The sequence below is a fragment of the Bos indicus genome, chromosome 5 (genome assembly GCF_029378745.1).
Source record: "Bos indicus isolate NIAB-ARS_2022 breed Sahiwal x Tharparkar chromosome 5, NIAB-ARS_B.indTharparkar_mat_pri_1.0, whole genome shotgun sequence".
NCBI classification, from domain to species: Eukaryota; Metazoa; Chordata; class Mammalia; order Artiodactyla; family Bovidae; genus Bos; species Bos indicus.
The window spans coordinates 26900617-26915831 of record NC_091764.1 but is presented as its reverse complement, the minus strand read 5'-3'; the positions used below and the strand labels follow the sequence as shown (position 1 = coordinate 26915831).

Here is a 15215-nt window from a genome sequence, read left to right as displayed (position 1 = left end):
CGTTTCTCCAAGTGTGGTCTGTTGCGCTCCTTCGTCAGCTCAGCTGAGGATTCACTCGCCCACCCAGCCCGGTGCTGCCGCTGCTCCCCACGCAGCCCAGGTCATCCTTGCACACTGTTACCTTGAGAAACTCGCCCTCAGGTGGTAGGGGGAGGACTGCATGTGAGCCTCCTGAGGCCCAGGCTCCACATGTCCTGGCCTGGGGCAAAACAAACTGACCGGTGTGCTCTCAGGTAAGACTTTATTGTAGACCTGGCTGGGAGAGCCCCCACTCCTCGTGAGGTAGGGAAGCAAGGTCGCAGCAGCAGGCAGCCCTTTCAGTGCCCCCTGCCCGGCTGTAGCCCGATCCACCCCACGCCTCAACTCCTTTGGTCCCAGAGAAGAGCCCTGCAGTGATTTTCTCTCCCCACTTCAGAGAACGGGGCTGTCTGCCTCTTGAAAGCGGGGGTTGACAGTGGTCGTGATGGCGCTTTGGTAGAGAGGATTGTGGTCCTGCGGAAAGAAGTTGGCCAGTGATGAGGAAAAGTCCCAGGACTCCTCTTTTATCTAGTTCTAAGAGGCCAGCCTAGAACTTGAGCAGGAACCCCAGGAACTGATGAAATGAGCAGAGGAACCAGGGTAAGCCTGCAGAGGAGGCACAGGCCTGGGGTGTGGGGTGTGTAGAAGGAATGGGGTGGAGTTGGGGATGGTGAAGCAGAAAGCAAAACCCCTGTAGCCAGGGGAAGCATGGAAAACCCCACCCAGTGGGGGAGGAGGCAGGCTCCTCACCTGCTTCCAGTTGAGATGCTGCCGCTCCTTTTCAAAACGATGGAATTCTCGGCGGTCATAGATCTCCACCGAGAGCCGATAAGCGAGGACCAATCCCAGTCCCACCGCCACGATGCCCCCCACACAGCCCAGCACAATGATTCGGGTGTGGTCTGCTCCCTCTATGGGGAAGAAACAATGGACTTCTGGGGGCCAGGGCCTAGGAATTGATCACCCGTCACCCACAACGTGTCCAGCCCCATCAGCCTCCCTAGTCTTGCCTGTCATTGAAAATAAAAGGAACTTCCACAGGATCAGGGTTATCCCAGCACTCAGGGCCTCAGCCAGGTCCACTTGATCCAGCATCTGCACTCTGCTTGCTTCACAGCTCTGCTTCAGTCCCCAGCCTGATGGCCTGGCGTTTTCACCTCCAGAGTTCTGGCCCCCTACCCATTAAACTTGCAGGACTTCATGTGGCATGTCCACAGTATCCCTGCCCACTTACCCTCTGGAGGTCTCACTGTGAGCACAACTCTGCCTCCAGCTTCATCCTCTGCCAGAAAGAAGAAGAGCTGGTTGTCCTGGGTTCTCTCTTTACACCAGCTGTCATCCAGGGTAGGGGTCAAAACCAGAGTCATGTTGGCGTGGGCACACGCTGTGCTGCAGTTCCTGGCCAGGGGACCAGTCCCAAAGGCTTTGCACTCTGCACAGTCCCTGTCCAGTGGGTACCAGTAAGTTACCAGCTGGGCAGTTGTCACCCAGATGACCCACAGAAAGAGCAGGTGGGCAGGAGGGGCTCAGTGAGCCCTGTTCCCGAGGTGCAAGGCCTGAGGGCTCACCTGTGTGTCTCGCATGGTGTCTTGCAGCCTGAGCATTGGTCACAAAGGGCACCATAGTAGCCGTCGTCGCACTGGCAGCGGTCGCAATTGCAGTGTCCGTGCCCATTGCAGAACCCTCCATCAGGACTGACACAGTTGTCCGTGTCGCCACTGCATTCACATGCTCTGCCCGTGCGGTTGGCGTGACAGTGACACACTCCACATTGGCAACGGCCAAAGCCTGAGGTAGGGCCACACAGAGGGTGACAACCATCCTCCACAGCCACTGGGCACCACATGCCATCACAGGCTGCCTAGAGCTGATCTGCTCCTGTGCATCCATTTCCCTCTCGAGTGTGTCAGACAACTTCCAACCCCTATATCACAGCCTGATTCCTGCCCTTGGTATCAAGAAGTTCCTAGAGCCTCAACGCCCTTGGGGGGCCACTCTGACCCCACCCTTCTCCCCAAGTCTCCAGGTACCTCCACAGAGGATGCCTTCATGTCGCTCACAGCTGGCATCGTCACACTCGCACAGGCGTCCAGAGCTCTGTCCACTGCAGGTGCAGCGTCCACACTGGCATTGTCCCCTCCCGCTGCACAGGGGCCCTGTGCCGTTGGGGACCCGGCACCCAGACTCCAGATCTGGGGAGGATAGCTCAGCCTCCGAACACTCACAGAGTCGACCCAGGCGGCCGGGGACACAGCTGGGAGGGGAAAGGAAGAGAGGGAAAGGGGGGATCAGAGAATTTGACCATGTCTTGACCTGCCTTTCCCCAAACCCTCTAAACCTAAGATCTCAAGATAGCTGGAGAGAGAGCGAGGCTGAGAGGAGCATGGACTATAATGGAGTTCCGAGGAGTAGAAGAGCAGGGAGAGTTGCAGCAGAGGGAAGAAGCTTCAGGAGGTGAAAGTCAGGGTCGAGTCTTGGAAGGTCTACGAAAAAGATACCTAGAGACAGAGTCGCAGGTGGAGGGATGGAGGACGAGGTGGGAGTACGGGGGAGCCATATGGGTGAAGGGAAGTAGGCCCTCACCTGCACACCCCACACTGGAGGTGCCCCTGGCCATCACTGCAGTGAGGAGCCTGGAGCTGGGCGTCGCTGCAGTTACAGTCACACACTGTGTGCAACTCCACAGTCAGCTCCTCAGAGAAGCCACGGGCTCGGAACCTCAGCAGATGAGGCTCTGGGAGGCAGTGGGTAGCTTGGAAAGTAACCCAAAAATTCACCTGAGGACAGGGCAGGGGGGAATCATACTAAGAGCCCATGAGCACACACACTCCTGTGCACATACACACATCGCAAAGCCATTGGTCATCCAGAACACTACTTAGCAAATGAAGGGGCAGGGTCATGCTAACACCCATCTCCTAGAAACATTTGAGGAAGCTGCTCATTAAAGTGTCTGAGAAAGGACAGGTGGAGGACACCCCAGGCTTTTTACATTGTTTCCCAGGCCTGTACCCCCCATCCCCTCCTGCCTGCTCAATTTCCCGCTCCCATCCCCACACCCTTCCTTCTCACCGTCTGGTTGATTCGGACTTGGTTGCACTGTACCCAGTCGCCAGCTTCACTCAGTCTCTTCTCAGAATCCCCACATTGAGATTCATAAGAGATGCGGACCCCCGGAGGGAGAAGAGAGTGTTCGTGTTCGAGGGTCACAGTGGATGACAGTCTCTGGGGAAAGAGCGAGAGAGAGTGACCATGTGAAGGCCAGTTACAACTCACACCCTCTCCAGCTGTTCCACATTCTGCCGGAACCCCACCCTCAGCCCACCTGGGGGCTCCTTCTGCTCTGCCCAGTCAGGAGGAGTTTCTGCAGGAAGGACCTGGGATGGCCTTGAGCGAGAACACAGGGTCCAGAGGTTTCCAACACGGCATCTCAGTGCCGCTGCGGCAAAGACCTGGTGGGGCTCAGGGGCTAGCCAGCGCTGTACACATGCAGTAGCTAGGTTTTTCAAACCTCATGTCTGGACATGTCATCTGTGAGCATACAAGGTCTAAAGAACAGATTCTTTCCATTGAGTTTGTCCTGGGAAATTTGATATTGTCTCACATTTTCTCACCATGGGTTTAGAACACAGTCTCTGTTATCAAGAAGCCTACAGTCAAGTTGCAGAGATAAGACCTAACTCCAAGAAACATGAATTTTTATGGTTCTGTCTACCTGTAAAATTCCATGGTTCCTGTGAAGAATATCTCTGAATTATTGATAAGCTTATAGTGAAGGCAATCTCCAGATATGACATTCTTTGTGTATAGACAAGTGCCAGCCCTTGCATCTGTTATCTGTGTGATCTTAGGCAAGTCACTTAGCCTCCTCCCCATGGATAAAACTAGAATAATAGTTTCCAAGCAGGGAGGGGGTTTAGTGGAGTAAATGAGACAGCAAACAGTGTGTACTTGGGATGGTGCTTGGCATGAAATAAAAACTCAATCAATGTTAATTCCCTTTCTTGCCCAGAGCAGTGCTTCATGCTCTGTAGAAATCAGGCACTTAAGATTTATGAATGAGTGCAAGACTGAGTGAGCTGTTAATGACAACCACACACACAGACTGTGGGCAGGAGCTGTGGGGTGTGATACCAACAGGCGATTGTCCTCTTGGTTCTGCCATCCTACCTGGGGGTCCCTTTCCACTTTCCCCAGTGCCCCTCCCCCCCAGCCCCTCACGTTATAAGCATCCATGATGAGCTGCACCACATTGCTGGAGTCCTCACTCAGCTCCCCCACTGCAGACTTGGGAATCAGGTTACTCAGCTCCTGCGATGGGGGGAGTTGAGGGAAATGGTGGGTCACAACTCTCAGGAAATAAGCTTGCCGTGGGCGGGGGGCGGGGTGGGACTCTGGAAGGAGGGCATATCGGGAGAGGAAAATGGGCCTTTGAGGGAGCTGAGAAAGGCTGGGCATGGGAGGGTTTGGCATTCACACAGCTCTTACCCGGTAGACAGGTAGTGTGGCACTGGTGACAGCAAAGATGGGCTGAATGTTTGCCGCAGACAGGGCCTGGGCTACTTGACCCACAGAAGGGTAGTCCTGGAGCAAGGAGTGGGGACAAGGTGAGTACCCCAGGCCCCCCTCACAGAATGCAAGGTGCCCTGAAAATCCAGGGTTCCACCAGCTAGAAGGAGGGGAGGGGCTGGGAAGTGGAGGGACATGGAGAGGAGGAGCTGCTGAGGAGGATGGCAGGGTGGCCACCATAAGGACAGTGAGGCTACAGGGAGAGGTCCTGGGAGAAGAGGTGTGGCTCCCACGGGGAGGGTGGGGAAGGGTGGCGACTCACAAACTCTGGGCTGCGACTGTAGAGGCCATTGCTGTCCAAGTGGCAGTGCCCGTCGCTGGGCATGAAGATGCCGCCCAGCTTGCCGTCCCCAGCTGTGTGGAATGTGTCATCTGACGTGAACACCAGCAGGCGGGACACATTTCTCCAGCCAATCTGCTTCTGGAGTGGGGTGGATGGGAGGCTGTGCACCTGAGCACAGAGGGCCCTTGAGCTACCCCCACCAGCTCTACTAGCCAAAGATGTGGCCGGCCTCATTCTGACTCAGTTTGTCCATCCCCCTGTCTCCAGCTGCTTGCTTCTCCCCAAATAGGGTTGCTGCTAGTAGAGGCCTTGTAAATTAGAAAAGTATGCCTCTTCCTCTAGACATTTCACTCCAAACCACCAGGAAACTGTCAAAATAAATGTGCAAACTACAGGGACTATAACACAAAGGGCACCCCTAGAACTGTGCACTGACTAACCACAGCTGCCCATCTTGGCTCCAACCAGCTCATCCAACTCAAAGACCCTCCCCGCCCCCTCACCTGGCAGAGGGCAGCCTGCAGAATGGCATCAAAGCCACCTTCGGGCAAGTCCAGGTTGCCGGACACGTTCTGGCGTCCCACCTCCCGCTCGAAGGCCTCTGCATCCCCAGTGAGGGACAGCACATGGTGAAAACTGAAGGGTGGCTGGCAGCTCTCCAGCCGGGAGGGGCAGGGGTGACGAAGCTTGGAGGGCACTGTGCTCACGAAGGGCAGCACCGTTTTGTCCACGAAGGAGCCAAAGCCTGGGAGGAGTCATGAAGGTAGTGCCAGATGTCACTGGGTGGGGGGCCACTGCTAAGGACTCAGGAAGAGAGTCCCCAAAAACTGGGGTGGGGGACAGTCACAGAGGAGCTAATGGGAGAGGGTGGTCCTAAAGGGCCAGGGACCCAGGACCCAGCAGGGGCAAAGGAGCGAGTGCACAGGCTCAGGGAAGTGGGGAATGGATATGAGGAGGAGGACATGATGGTGGCAGGCAGGGGTTTGGTGGAAGCTAAAGAAGCCTCGAGTGTGCAGTGTAGTAATGGCAGCAGCAGCAGAAGATGAAGCAGGGATGGTGGACAGAGGGATGCAAGCAGGTGCGGCAGGGATGGTGCACTTAGACCTTGGCCAGGAGACGAGGCATCAGGGGAGTGTCCAGGTGGCACGTCTAGGGCATCTCTGATGCTGGGAGCTGTCTGAACAGGCTCTCCAGATTCGGGGCCTCAGTTACCCTTCCAGTAAAATTAGGGGTACTACAGGACCCCTAGCTCTGACCTAGAAGATGTCTCTGGGGATAGATATCAGGAACCCGTGGCCTGGCCAGGTCTGTTAGAAACCAGGAGAGGGCACAAGTGTTTCGCCCCTTCATTTCTACGCCCCAGGTAACCGGCTTGCAGGAAAAAAACCTCAGGGCAGCCTCTCACCTGAGTCTGCCTGCTCTCTCTCCCCTTGAGAGCACAGTTTCACTTAAATAAACCCTCGCTTTACTTTCTTATCCTGTGTTTAGTCACTCAGTGGTGTCCGACTCTTTGGGACCCTATAGATTGGAGCCCGCCAGGCTCCTCCGTCCATGGGATTCTCCAGGCAAGAATAATAAGTGGGTCGCCATGCCCACCTCCAGGAACCCAGGTCTTCCTCATTGCAGGTGGATTCTTTTTGTCTGAGCCCCCATGGAAGCCCAGGACTACTGGAGTAGGTAGCCTATCCCTTCTCCAGGGAATCTTTTCGATTATTTTCTTGGAGTGTGGGGGGTGGGCAGGAGAGGGCAGGTGAGGCCCTTGTGTGTCCTAGGCATTGACAGAGGGTGGGGTGCGGCTGGTTAGAGGCAGAGGGCAGGCAGGAGCGGGCAGGGCTCCGCGGGGCTTACCAATGCGCACGGAGTCAGTGACCTCCTGCAACCGCACCAGCAGCGCGTGCCCGAGCTGTCGCACGCGCTCCAGGTCGTCCTTCATGGAGTAGCTCAGGTCCATAAGGTAGTACAGGTCCACGGGGTATCCCTCAGCTCGAAGGAAGCGGACCCGGAGCTGCTGGGGCTCTCCTGCGGGTAGAGGTGATGGGGAGGTCAGCGGAGCGCGGTGGAATCCCAACCCCCGGCCTCACTGCCCATCACCCCTTAACTCACCCGGCCGCAGCGTGACCCGGACCCGCTGCGGCGCCAGCTGGGTGGCCCCCTCGCCGCGGGTGCCCTGGCTGAGCGGGTCATCCTGCAGCACCTCCTGCCGGCCGCGGGGCTCCTCCAGCTCCCCCGGGAGGCAGCCCCGGGCCAGCAGCTCTTCTCGCCGAGCACAGCGCCGCGCCTCCGCCTCCCCGGACGCTGTGAAGTTCTGCGCGGCAAGGGGAGGCGCGTGGGGAACCCTGATCCCCCGAAACCCTCAGCCCGGCTCCCAGAACCACCCTGCCGTCCTGGCCACTTCCAAGCCCTCCCCTGTTAGGCAACTCCCTGAGCCCCGCACCCACCCCCAATTCCCTCCCCTCCCTTCCTTCCACAGCTACCCTCGAACCTCGTACTTACTTCCTTGTCCAGAGCCCACTTCCTACAGCATCTCCCTTCTCCTACCCTCATCTCGACACCCCCTTTCCGCCAGATACCTACCTCTCACCTCCCACAGCAGGACAGAGTTCCTGCTGAGATCTTAGGGACCTCACTACCATTAAAAAAGGAAGAACCTGTCCTCCTAGTCCACCCTCGCCCCGCCCCGCCCTTCCCTGCTGCAAACTCAGGCCAAAAAAGGAAGGGGGTCAGATTAAGACAGTTTCTGGGAAGGGAAACGATAGGGACAGAAGAGAATACCCCCTTCTCCTCAGTGTGTCTGGTACCCTGGGACTGGCTGGGGAGCCACAGGGGAAGGAAATGGTTAGAGCAGCTTCTCAGCTGGCCCAGGTGCCAGCCAGGCTCTGGTCTGGGGACTGGAGGAGACTGACTCGCATCCAGCTGGCCCAAGAGTCCCTGCCTGGCTCCTCTGGCCTGGCACCTCTGCTCTCTGCCTCCCACTGACTGTGTCTTCCCCTTCCAGGCCTCCCAGATTCACTACGTGCCTTTCTCCTGGATCCACTCAGCTCTGGAGCTCTGTCTTCCCCCCATGAGTGTGCCCGCCTTTCTTATCTCATCTAACTCCCCATTTCCTGTGAGACGGTTCTGCCCCATCCCCCCAGCTCAGGCACCCCTTTTGCTCTGCTACACCAGAGCCCTGTCTCTTTAAGGCATGAACAAAGAACAGCTTTGTTTGACCAGCCAGGAAGACACCCTCTCCCCCACCCCCCACATCCTTCTTGCCACTTAGGTAGTTCAAGCCTTTGCCCCAAAGCCCATAGGCTTCCAGCTCCTTCCAGCCTACCCTCCCAGTCATAGGCTGCTGCATACCCAGGAACACACCTCCACCCCCAACCCAGATCCAGAAACCCAATCACACACTTTTGCAGTGGACTGACCCCCAACATGATAGTATGTGGAGTTGGGGCCTTAGAGAATAAATTAAGGTTAGATGAGGTCATGTGAGTAGAGCCCTCATGATCTGTTGATTAGATCCCTATAAGAAGAAACACCAGAGAGCTTGTCTGCAGCCCATTAGCAAGCCAGGAAGAGAGCTCTCACTAGGAACTGAATCAGCTACCACCTTGATCTGGGATTTCACATCCTCAAACAATTTGTTTGTAAAATAAATTCCTGTCACTTAAGCACCCCCCACCCCAGTCTATGGTATTTTGACAGCCCCAAGCTGACAAATACACTTTCTCATGGATATACCCACAAAAGATCCCTCTCGCTATACACAAACAAGAGTTCAGTAAGAACATGCTTCCTCCAAGTTTAAGGTCACAAGTCTTCTCCATATATACACAGATACACAGATGCAGACAAACATGTATGCAGAGGACTCTTGCATGCATGTGTGTGCCCACACACATGCAATCACAGACAGAAGTCATATGTGCACAAACTCAGTCATATACAGGACTACAGAGCGTACCCAGAACGTCACACATGTACCCACACAATCATACTTGTATATCCAGGTTGCACACATTCACACACACACACGGTTCAGAGGTCACAGGCCCATCTTTACCAGTTGCTTGCACCATGCACAGCTCGGGTGTGAGAGGATGCACTTTTGGCAGGAGGGAGCTGGCTGGCAGGACCCTGGCAGGGACAGATTGGGATCCCTCCACTCTGTGGCCTCCTGTGGGGATGAGCTCTTGGCGTCCAACTCACTTTCACCTCTGCTCAGGGCCAGCAGGAAAACAAGGACCATTGACAAAGCCACCATGGTCTGTAATAGGATATAAAGGGGGTCACGTGGGTCCTCAGGAAGGGCCCCCAAACTCTTGGTCCTCTAAACTTAGCCTGTGGTTGTCCCTCTGAAAACTCTACCCCAACTCTTTATCTCCCCCCATAGTTTCACTTCCCCCTGTGGATTCAGCAGCTTCTTCAAAATGGCAGGAAAAGGCACGTCTCAGGCTGGGGTAGGAGCCTTGGAAAAGACCTGTCCCTCCCGTGTGCAGACTTTATGAGGCCAGAGTGGGCAAAATGGCCTAAGCAAGAATCTGGAGAGGGGACATGGATGCAGGAAGGTCTGCACACAGGGCTCTTCACCAATTCCAAGCTATAGTGGAAAGAGAACAAAACAGAGAGGAAATGGACCAGGTCTGGTCCAGTCTCAGTCACTCACTGGCTGGTGTCAAGTCAGACTTTCTCTCTGAGCCTTAGTTTCCATAACTTAAAGTAAGTGAGCTGAAAAAAATAATCTGACAGTCCTTTTAGCTTTCATAACCATGGATTCTAAAGGAAGAGGGCCAGGGGCTCTAAATAAGGGGGGGGTGGGAAGTCAGGGATTAGGAATGAGAGGAAAGAATGCTGGAGCAGATGAGGGAGTATGTGAAAAAGGCAGGGAAATCAGCTGTAATTGACCAAAATGACAGCAAGAGGAATAACAATTAGACCTTAAGAAGAGCTGTCTAAAAGTCTGAGATAATGAAGAAAGGAAGGCCAGAGTTGGTAAATTTTTCTCTTTACTGTACATTGCACAAAGGGGATCTAGAGTTTTGGAGATAGAGCTTGAAGTCAGGGTAATTCCTGGAATGACCTGTATGGAAGACCAGGCAAATTTGAGAATTTTAAAAACTTATTAATTGGGACTTCCCAGGTAGTCCAGTGGTTAAGCATCCGCCTTCCAATGCAGGGGATGCAAGTTTGATCCCTGATTGGAAAACTAAGATCCCACATGCCACAGGGCCACTAAGCCCACACGCTGCAACTAGAGAGGCCTCTGTGCATCTCAAGTAGAGAAACACCTACTTGCCGCAACAAAGAAGAGCCTGCGCACCGCAACCTAGCACCGCCACGAAACAAAATGGAAACTTACTAATTAAAATTTGAATAGGCAATTCAATATCACATTTCAAAAATCAAAAAGTTAATCCCAATGGCCATTTTTATAGAAATGCAAAAGGTGATCCTAACATTCATATAGCATTGCACGAATAGCCAAAACAATCTTGAAAAAGAAGAACAAAATTGGAAGACTCACACTTCTTACTTTCAAAACTTACTACAAAGCTGCTGTATTCAAGATAGTGTGGTATTGGCATGCGTGCTCAGTAGCTTCAGTCATGTCCAACTCTTTGTGACCCTATGGACTATAGCCCGCCAGGCTCCTCTGTCCATGGGATTCTCTAGGCAAGAATACTGGAGTATGTTGTCATGCCCTTCTCCAGGGGATCTTCCAACACAGGATCAAACCCACATCTCCTGTATCTCCTGCACTGCAGGCATATTCTTTACCCACTGAACCACCTGAGAAGCCCATAGTATCAGCATCAGTTCAGTTCAGTTCAGTCGCTCAGTTGTGTCCGACTCTTTGCGACCCCATGAATCGCAGCACACCAGGCCTCCCTGTCCATCACCATCTACCGAGTTCATGCAAACTCACGTCCATCGAGTCGGTGATGCCATCCAGCCATCTCATCCTCTGTCGTCCCCTTCTCCTCCTGCCCCCAATCCCTCCCAGCATCAGAGTTTTTTCTAATGAGTCAACTCTTCGCATGAGGTGGCCAAAGTACTGCAGTTTCAGCTTTAGCATCAATCCTTCCAAAGAACACCCAGGGCTGATCTCCTTTAGAATGGACTGGTTGGATCTCCTTGCAGTCCAAGGGACTCTCAAGAGTCTTCTCCAACACCAGGGACAAGCAAAGAGATCAATGGAATAGAATTGAGAGTTCAGAAATATACAAATCTAGACTTGCCTGGTGATGCACTGGTTAAGAATCTGGCTGGGGACACAAGTTCGATCCCTGATCCAGGAAGATTCCACATGCCACGGGACAACTAAGCCTGTGTGCCACAACTATTGTGCTTGAGCTCTAGAGCCCGCAAGCTGCAACCACCAAGCCAGTGTGCTGCAACTCCTGAAGCCCATGTACCTAAAGCCTGTGCCTGCAACAAGAGAAGCCACCCCAATAAGAAGGCCACGCACTGCAACAGTAGCCCCTGCTCGAAGCAACTAGAGAGAGCCCTTGCAAAGCAAGGAAGACCCAGCCCAGCCAAAAGCATTAAATAAATAAAAGAAAGAAATATACAAGTCCATCCCTGTATGGCCAATTGATTTTCAACAAAGCTGCCAAACCATTCAATACAGAAAGAAGTCTTCAGCAAAAGGTGCTAGAATGACTGGATATCCACATTTAAAAGAATAAAGTTGGACTTCTACCTCACAACATACACAAAAATTAACTGAAAATGGACCAAAGACCTAAGTATAAGTTCATAAACTATAAACTCCTAGAAAAAATATAGGGGTAAATCTTCATAATTTTGGACTTGACAATGGATTCTTAGCTATGACATCAAAAGCACAAGCAACAAAAGGAGCTAGATAAACTGAACTTCAACGTTTTAAACTTTTGTGCTTTAAAGGCCATTATCAAGAAAGTGAAGAGACAGACCACAGGATGGGAGAAAATATTTGCAAATCACATATCTGTCAAGTATCCAGAATATATAAAGAACTCTTACACCTCAACAAGAAAGAGAAAAACAACCTACTTTTAAAATAAGCAAGGGACTTAGATGTTTCTTTAAAGAGGATTGATAAGTGAGGAACAACTGAGTAAAAAATGCTAAACATGATTAGCCTTCAGGGAAATGCAAATCAAAACCACAGTGAGATACCACTTCACACCCACTAAGATGGCTAGACTTAAAAAAAAACAACACACAGAAAATAAGTGTAGATGAGGATGCAGAGAAGATGGAACCTTCATACATTGCTGGTGGGAATGTAAAATGGTACAGCAACTGTGGAAAACAGTTTGGTGATTCTTTATGAAGTTAAAGCACAGAATCACCCTGGTACTTGACAATTCTACCCCTAAGGATATCCCTAAAAGAACTGAAAACGGATGTTTAAGCAAACACAGACTTGTGCAGGACTCTTCATCGCAGTACCATGTACAATAGCTGAAAGGCAGAAACAACCCACCTGATGAGTGCCCACCAGAAATGCCTACCTGATGAATGGATAAAATATGGCATAGCCATACAACGAAATATTATTTGGCCATAAAGAAGAATGAAGTATTGATACATGCTACAACATGGATGAACCTTGAAAACACGATGTTCAATGAAAAAAATTAGTCACGGACAAGCACATATTATACACCTCCATTTATATGAACTAGCCCAACTAGGGAGAAAGCAATGGCACCCCACTCCAGTACTCTTGCCTGGAAAATCCCATGGCAACTTAGCAACGGGGTTGCTAAGAGTCAAACACGACTGAGCGACTTCCCTTTCACTTTTCACTTTCATGCATTGGAGAAGGAAATGGCAACCCACTCCAGTGCTCTTGCCTGGAGAATCCCAGGGACAGGGGAGCCTGGTGGGCTGCCATCTATGGGGTCGCACAGGGTCGGACACAACTGAAGCGACTTAGCAGCAGCAGCAGCCCAACTAGACAACTCCATGGAGACAGAAAGTAGCTTAGCGATTGCTAACAGTTGGGGAGAAGGGGAGGATGAGAAGTGACTGCTTAATGGGCAGTTTCCTTGTGAAGTGAAGAGAAAGTTCTGGAACTAGATAACAGTGATGGTTACATAGCATTGTGAATGTACCTAATGCCACTGAATTATACACTTAAAATGGTTTAAATGATCAATTTGATGTGTATTTTAGCACAATGTTAAAAATCAAAAAGTTAAGATCGTGAGAAATGCCTTCTCCCATTCCCAATCCACCCGTTTCCACACTTACACCAAGCAAATAACCATCATTTATTAGTATTTTTTGTTGCTTGTCATCTTTCAAGAGATTTTTAGTGTATATACAAACTAACATGAACATACGTATAGTCTTCAAGTGCTAGAATCCAGTGATGGAATTCCACAGATGCTAGAATACTTGGCACCCAGTTTTGCATCTTCCTCAGTTTCACTACTTTTCTTGGAGTTCCTACTGCCCAAGAAATAAAGAAATCCCTTGTTCTGTATAGATTTCCATTGCACGGATATGTCATGTTGTATTTAGTCTTTGTGATGAGAATTTATGTTGTTTCTAATTGTTCACTATTATAAACAATACTGCAGTAAAAATACCTGGATTTATCATTTCACAGGTGTGCATGTTGTATTAATAGGATACACCCTGGAAGAGGATTTGTAGGGTTAATAAATAGGAATCATTTGTAATACTGGTGAGCAGTGCGGGCATAACCGACATGACCTCCTGAAGGGCTGCAACAGTTCCCACAACCATCAGCAGTGCATTTGAAATGCCAGCTCACTCTTTCAGGAAGCATCAACATCCTTCTCAGCCTGGGCTGAGACTCAGTACCAGACACTCGACGAGGGGTTTGGGAAGGGGTGGGGTGTCAAGCCGCTGACCGCTCCCGTCCTGCTCCCCACCACCTGTGACCTCAGGCGTAGTAGATATATATTTAACAGAGCCTCCACCCTCTGCGAGAGAGACGAGCTCAGGGCTAATCCTCTGCTTAACCTCAGGCTTGCTGGCTCGGCTCGCCTGTGGTTGCCCAGGCTGGGGATGCTACAGCACGAACAGAGTTTTGACTCATCTCTCACAGGTGGGGCTCTGGGCCACACTGGTTCCCCAGGAGTTGCTCATCTCCCCTAAATGGGGCCCCAGACATGTCCCCCCAACCCCCTTCTCCCCTCCTTGGGATGCAGGACTTGCCACCAATTGTATCTTAATCTGTCTTTCCCTTTCTCTCCCCTTCCTATTCAGAAATCTGATTACACCTCTAGTCTGCTTTTCTCTTCTCCATTTCTTTACAGTTCTTCATTTTACTTCCGTTCCCCCTCTGATCCTAAACATAGAATGGAGAAATCTATTTCAACCCCGTTTTTTCTCAGATGGAAACCTGAATCCCAGAAGTGGTGAGGGACTTGCCCAGGGTCCCCAGCGAACTTGAGCAGAGGCAGGGGCTGACACCGACCAGGTCTCTCACTTTGTGCTGCTTTCCTCCCCTCCAACCCAGGCCCCATCTTCATGGGAAGTTTCACCTTCTCTGCACCAGTCCCCATGGGCTCTACCTAATCCCCTTTCTCTTTCCTTGGGGTCTTCTTTGATCTTCCCCCTTCGCTCCCTCTGGGTTGTCCATTTTCCCAGACTTAATTCTGACTCCAATACCCTATTGCCCCCCCAGCAGCTGAGAAAGAGAGCATCCTCCTCACCCATCCAGAATTCCCAAGTCAGGAGGAACCTCTGCTGCCCACTTAGCGTCACGAGGAGGAGACAGAACTGAGCCACTGAGCCACTGTCTCCAAGGAGTGTGGGATCTGCCCAAGGGGAGGAGGCCTGAGGGGAGCACAAGGCATTAGCAGGCGTAGCGGCTGGGGAGTAATATAGGGAGAACCTTACCTTGTATTAGTCCTTGACACATAGCCGTAAAGCAAATGATGGGCTCGTACATCCCCGCCCTCCTTTTCCTGTCTCCAGTCCCACTCTTGGGAAACCAACCCAGGAGAGATGGGTGGGGGGAGGGAGGGTTTGTGAAACTCGGTGAGGGGAAAGGAACAGGAGATCTTGGGAATGCAGAGAAGATTTCAGAGCCCTTCTCAAGACTCAGCTGAACCCTGGGTGTCTTCGGGCCACAGCCCTCTTCCCAGGAGGCTGGGACCAGGTGGGGCCTGGGTGGGTAGCGAGAGGAGGCAGAAGGGCTGGTGCCCTGGTACTCACAGGTGCGTGCTTGCGTGCGGAGCAGCCCTTCCTCCGGCAGTAGCAGCAGCCTTTGTGTACTGATCTGGGAGGCTGCAGAGGAGGAAGTGACACACCCCGGGGTGGGGGAGACTTGGGGGTGCTGGGGGTGACTGATCTAGGAGACCACGGAGCAGATAAGGGTGAAAACAGG

At 52.1% G+C, this 15215-nt stretch overlaps 1 protein-coding gene across 4 annotated transcripts; it reads right to left on the bottom strand.

Annotated features, from left to right (window-relative positions):
* Positions 1-224: 224 nt before the first annotated feature.
* On the bottom strand, positions 225-15179 carry ITGB7 (integrin subunit beta 7). Of its 4 annotated transcripts, XM_019960469.2 has the most exons (16): positions 15044-15150; positions 14539-14662; positions 8919-9122; positions 6974-7175; positions 6719-6889; positions 5374-5615; positions 4850-5008; positions 4507-4602; positions 4240-4329; positions 3091-3243; positions 2602-2795; positions 2049-2272; positions 1587-1806; positions 1253-1461; positions 769-929; positions 225-492 (listed from the first exon to the last, which is right to left on the bottom strand). In XM_019960469.2, exons 3-16 carry the CDS (start codon positions 9117-9119, stop codon positions 412-414), a joined length of 2403 nt encoding a protein of 800 aa, XP_019816028.2. In that variant the 5' UTR covers positions 9120-9122; positions 14539-14662; positions 15044-15150; the 3' UTR covers positions 225-411. The 4 variants fall into 4 exon arrangements, with proteins under 4 accessions (XP_019816028.2, XP_019816026.2, XP_019816029.2 ...); XM_019960467.2 differs by lacking the exon at positions 14539-14662 and having other exon boundaries at positions 15044-15179; XM_019960470.2 differs by lacking the exons at positions 14539-14662; positions 15044-15150 and adding an exon at positions 14726-14744.
* Between the last annotated feature and the right edge of the window lie 36 nt (positions 15180-15215).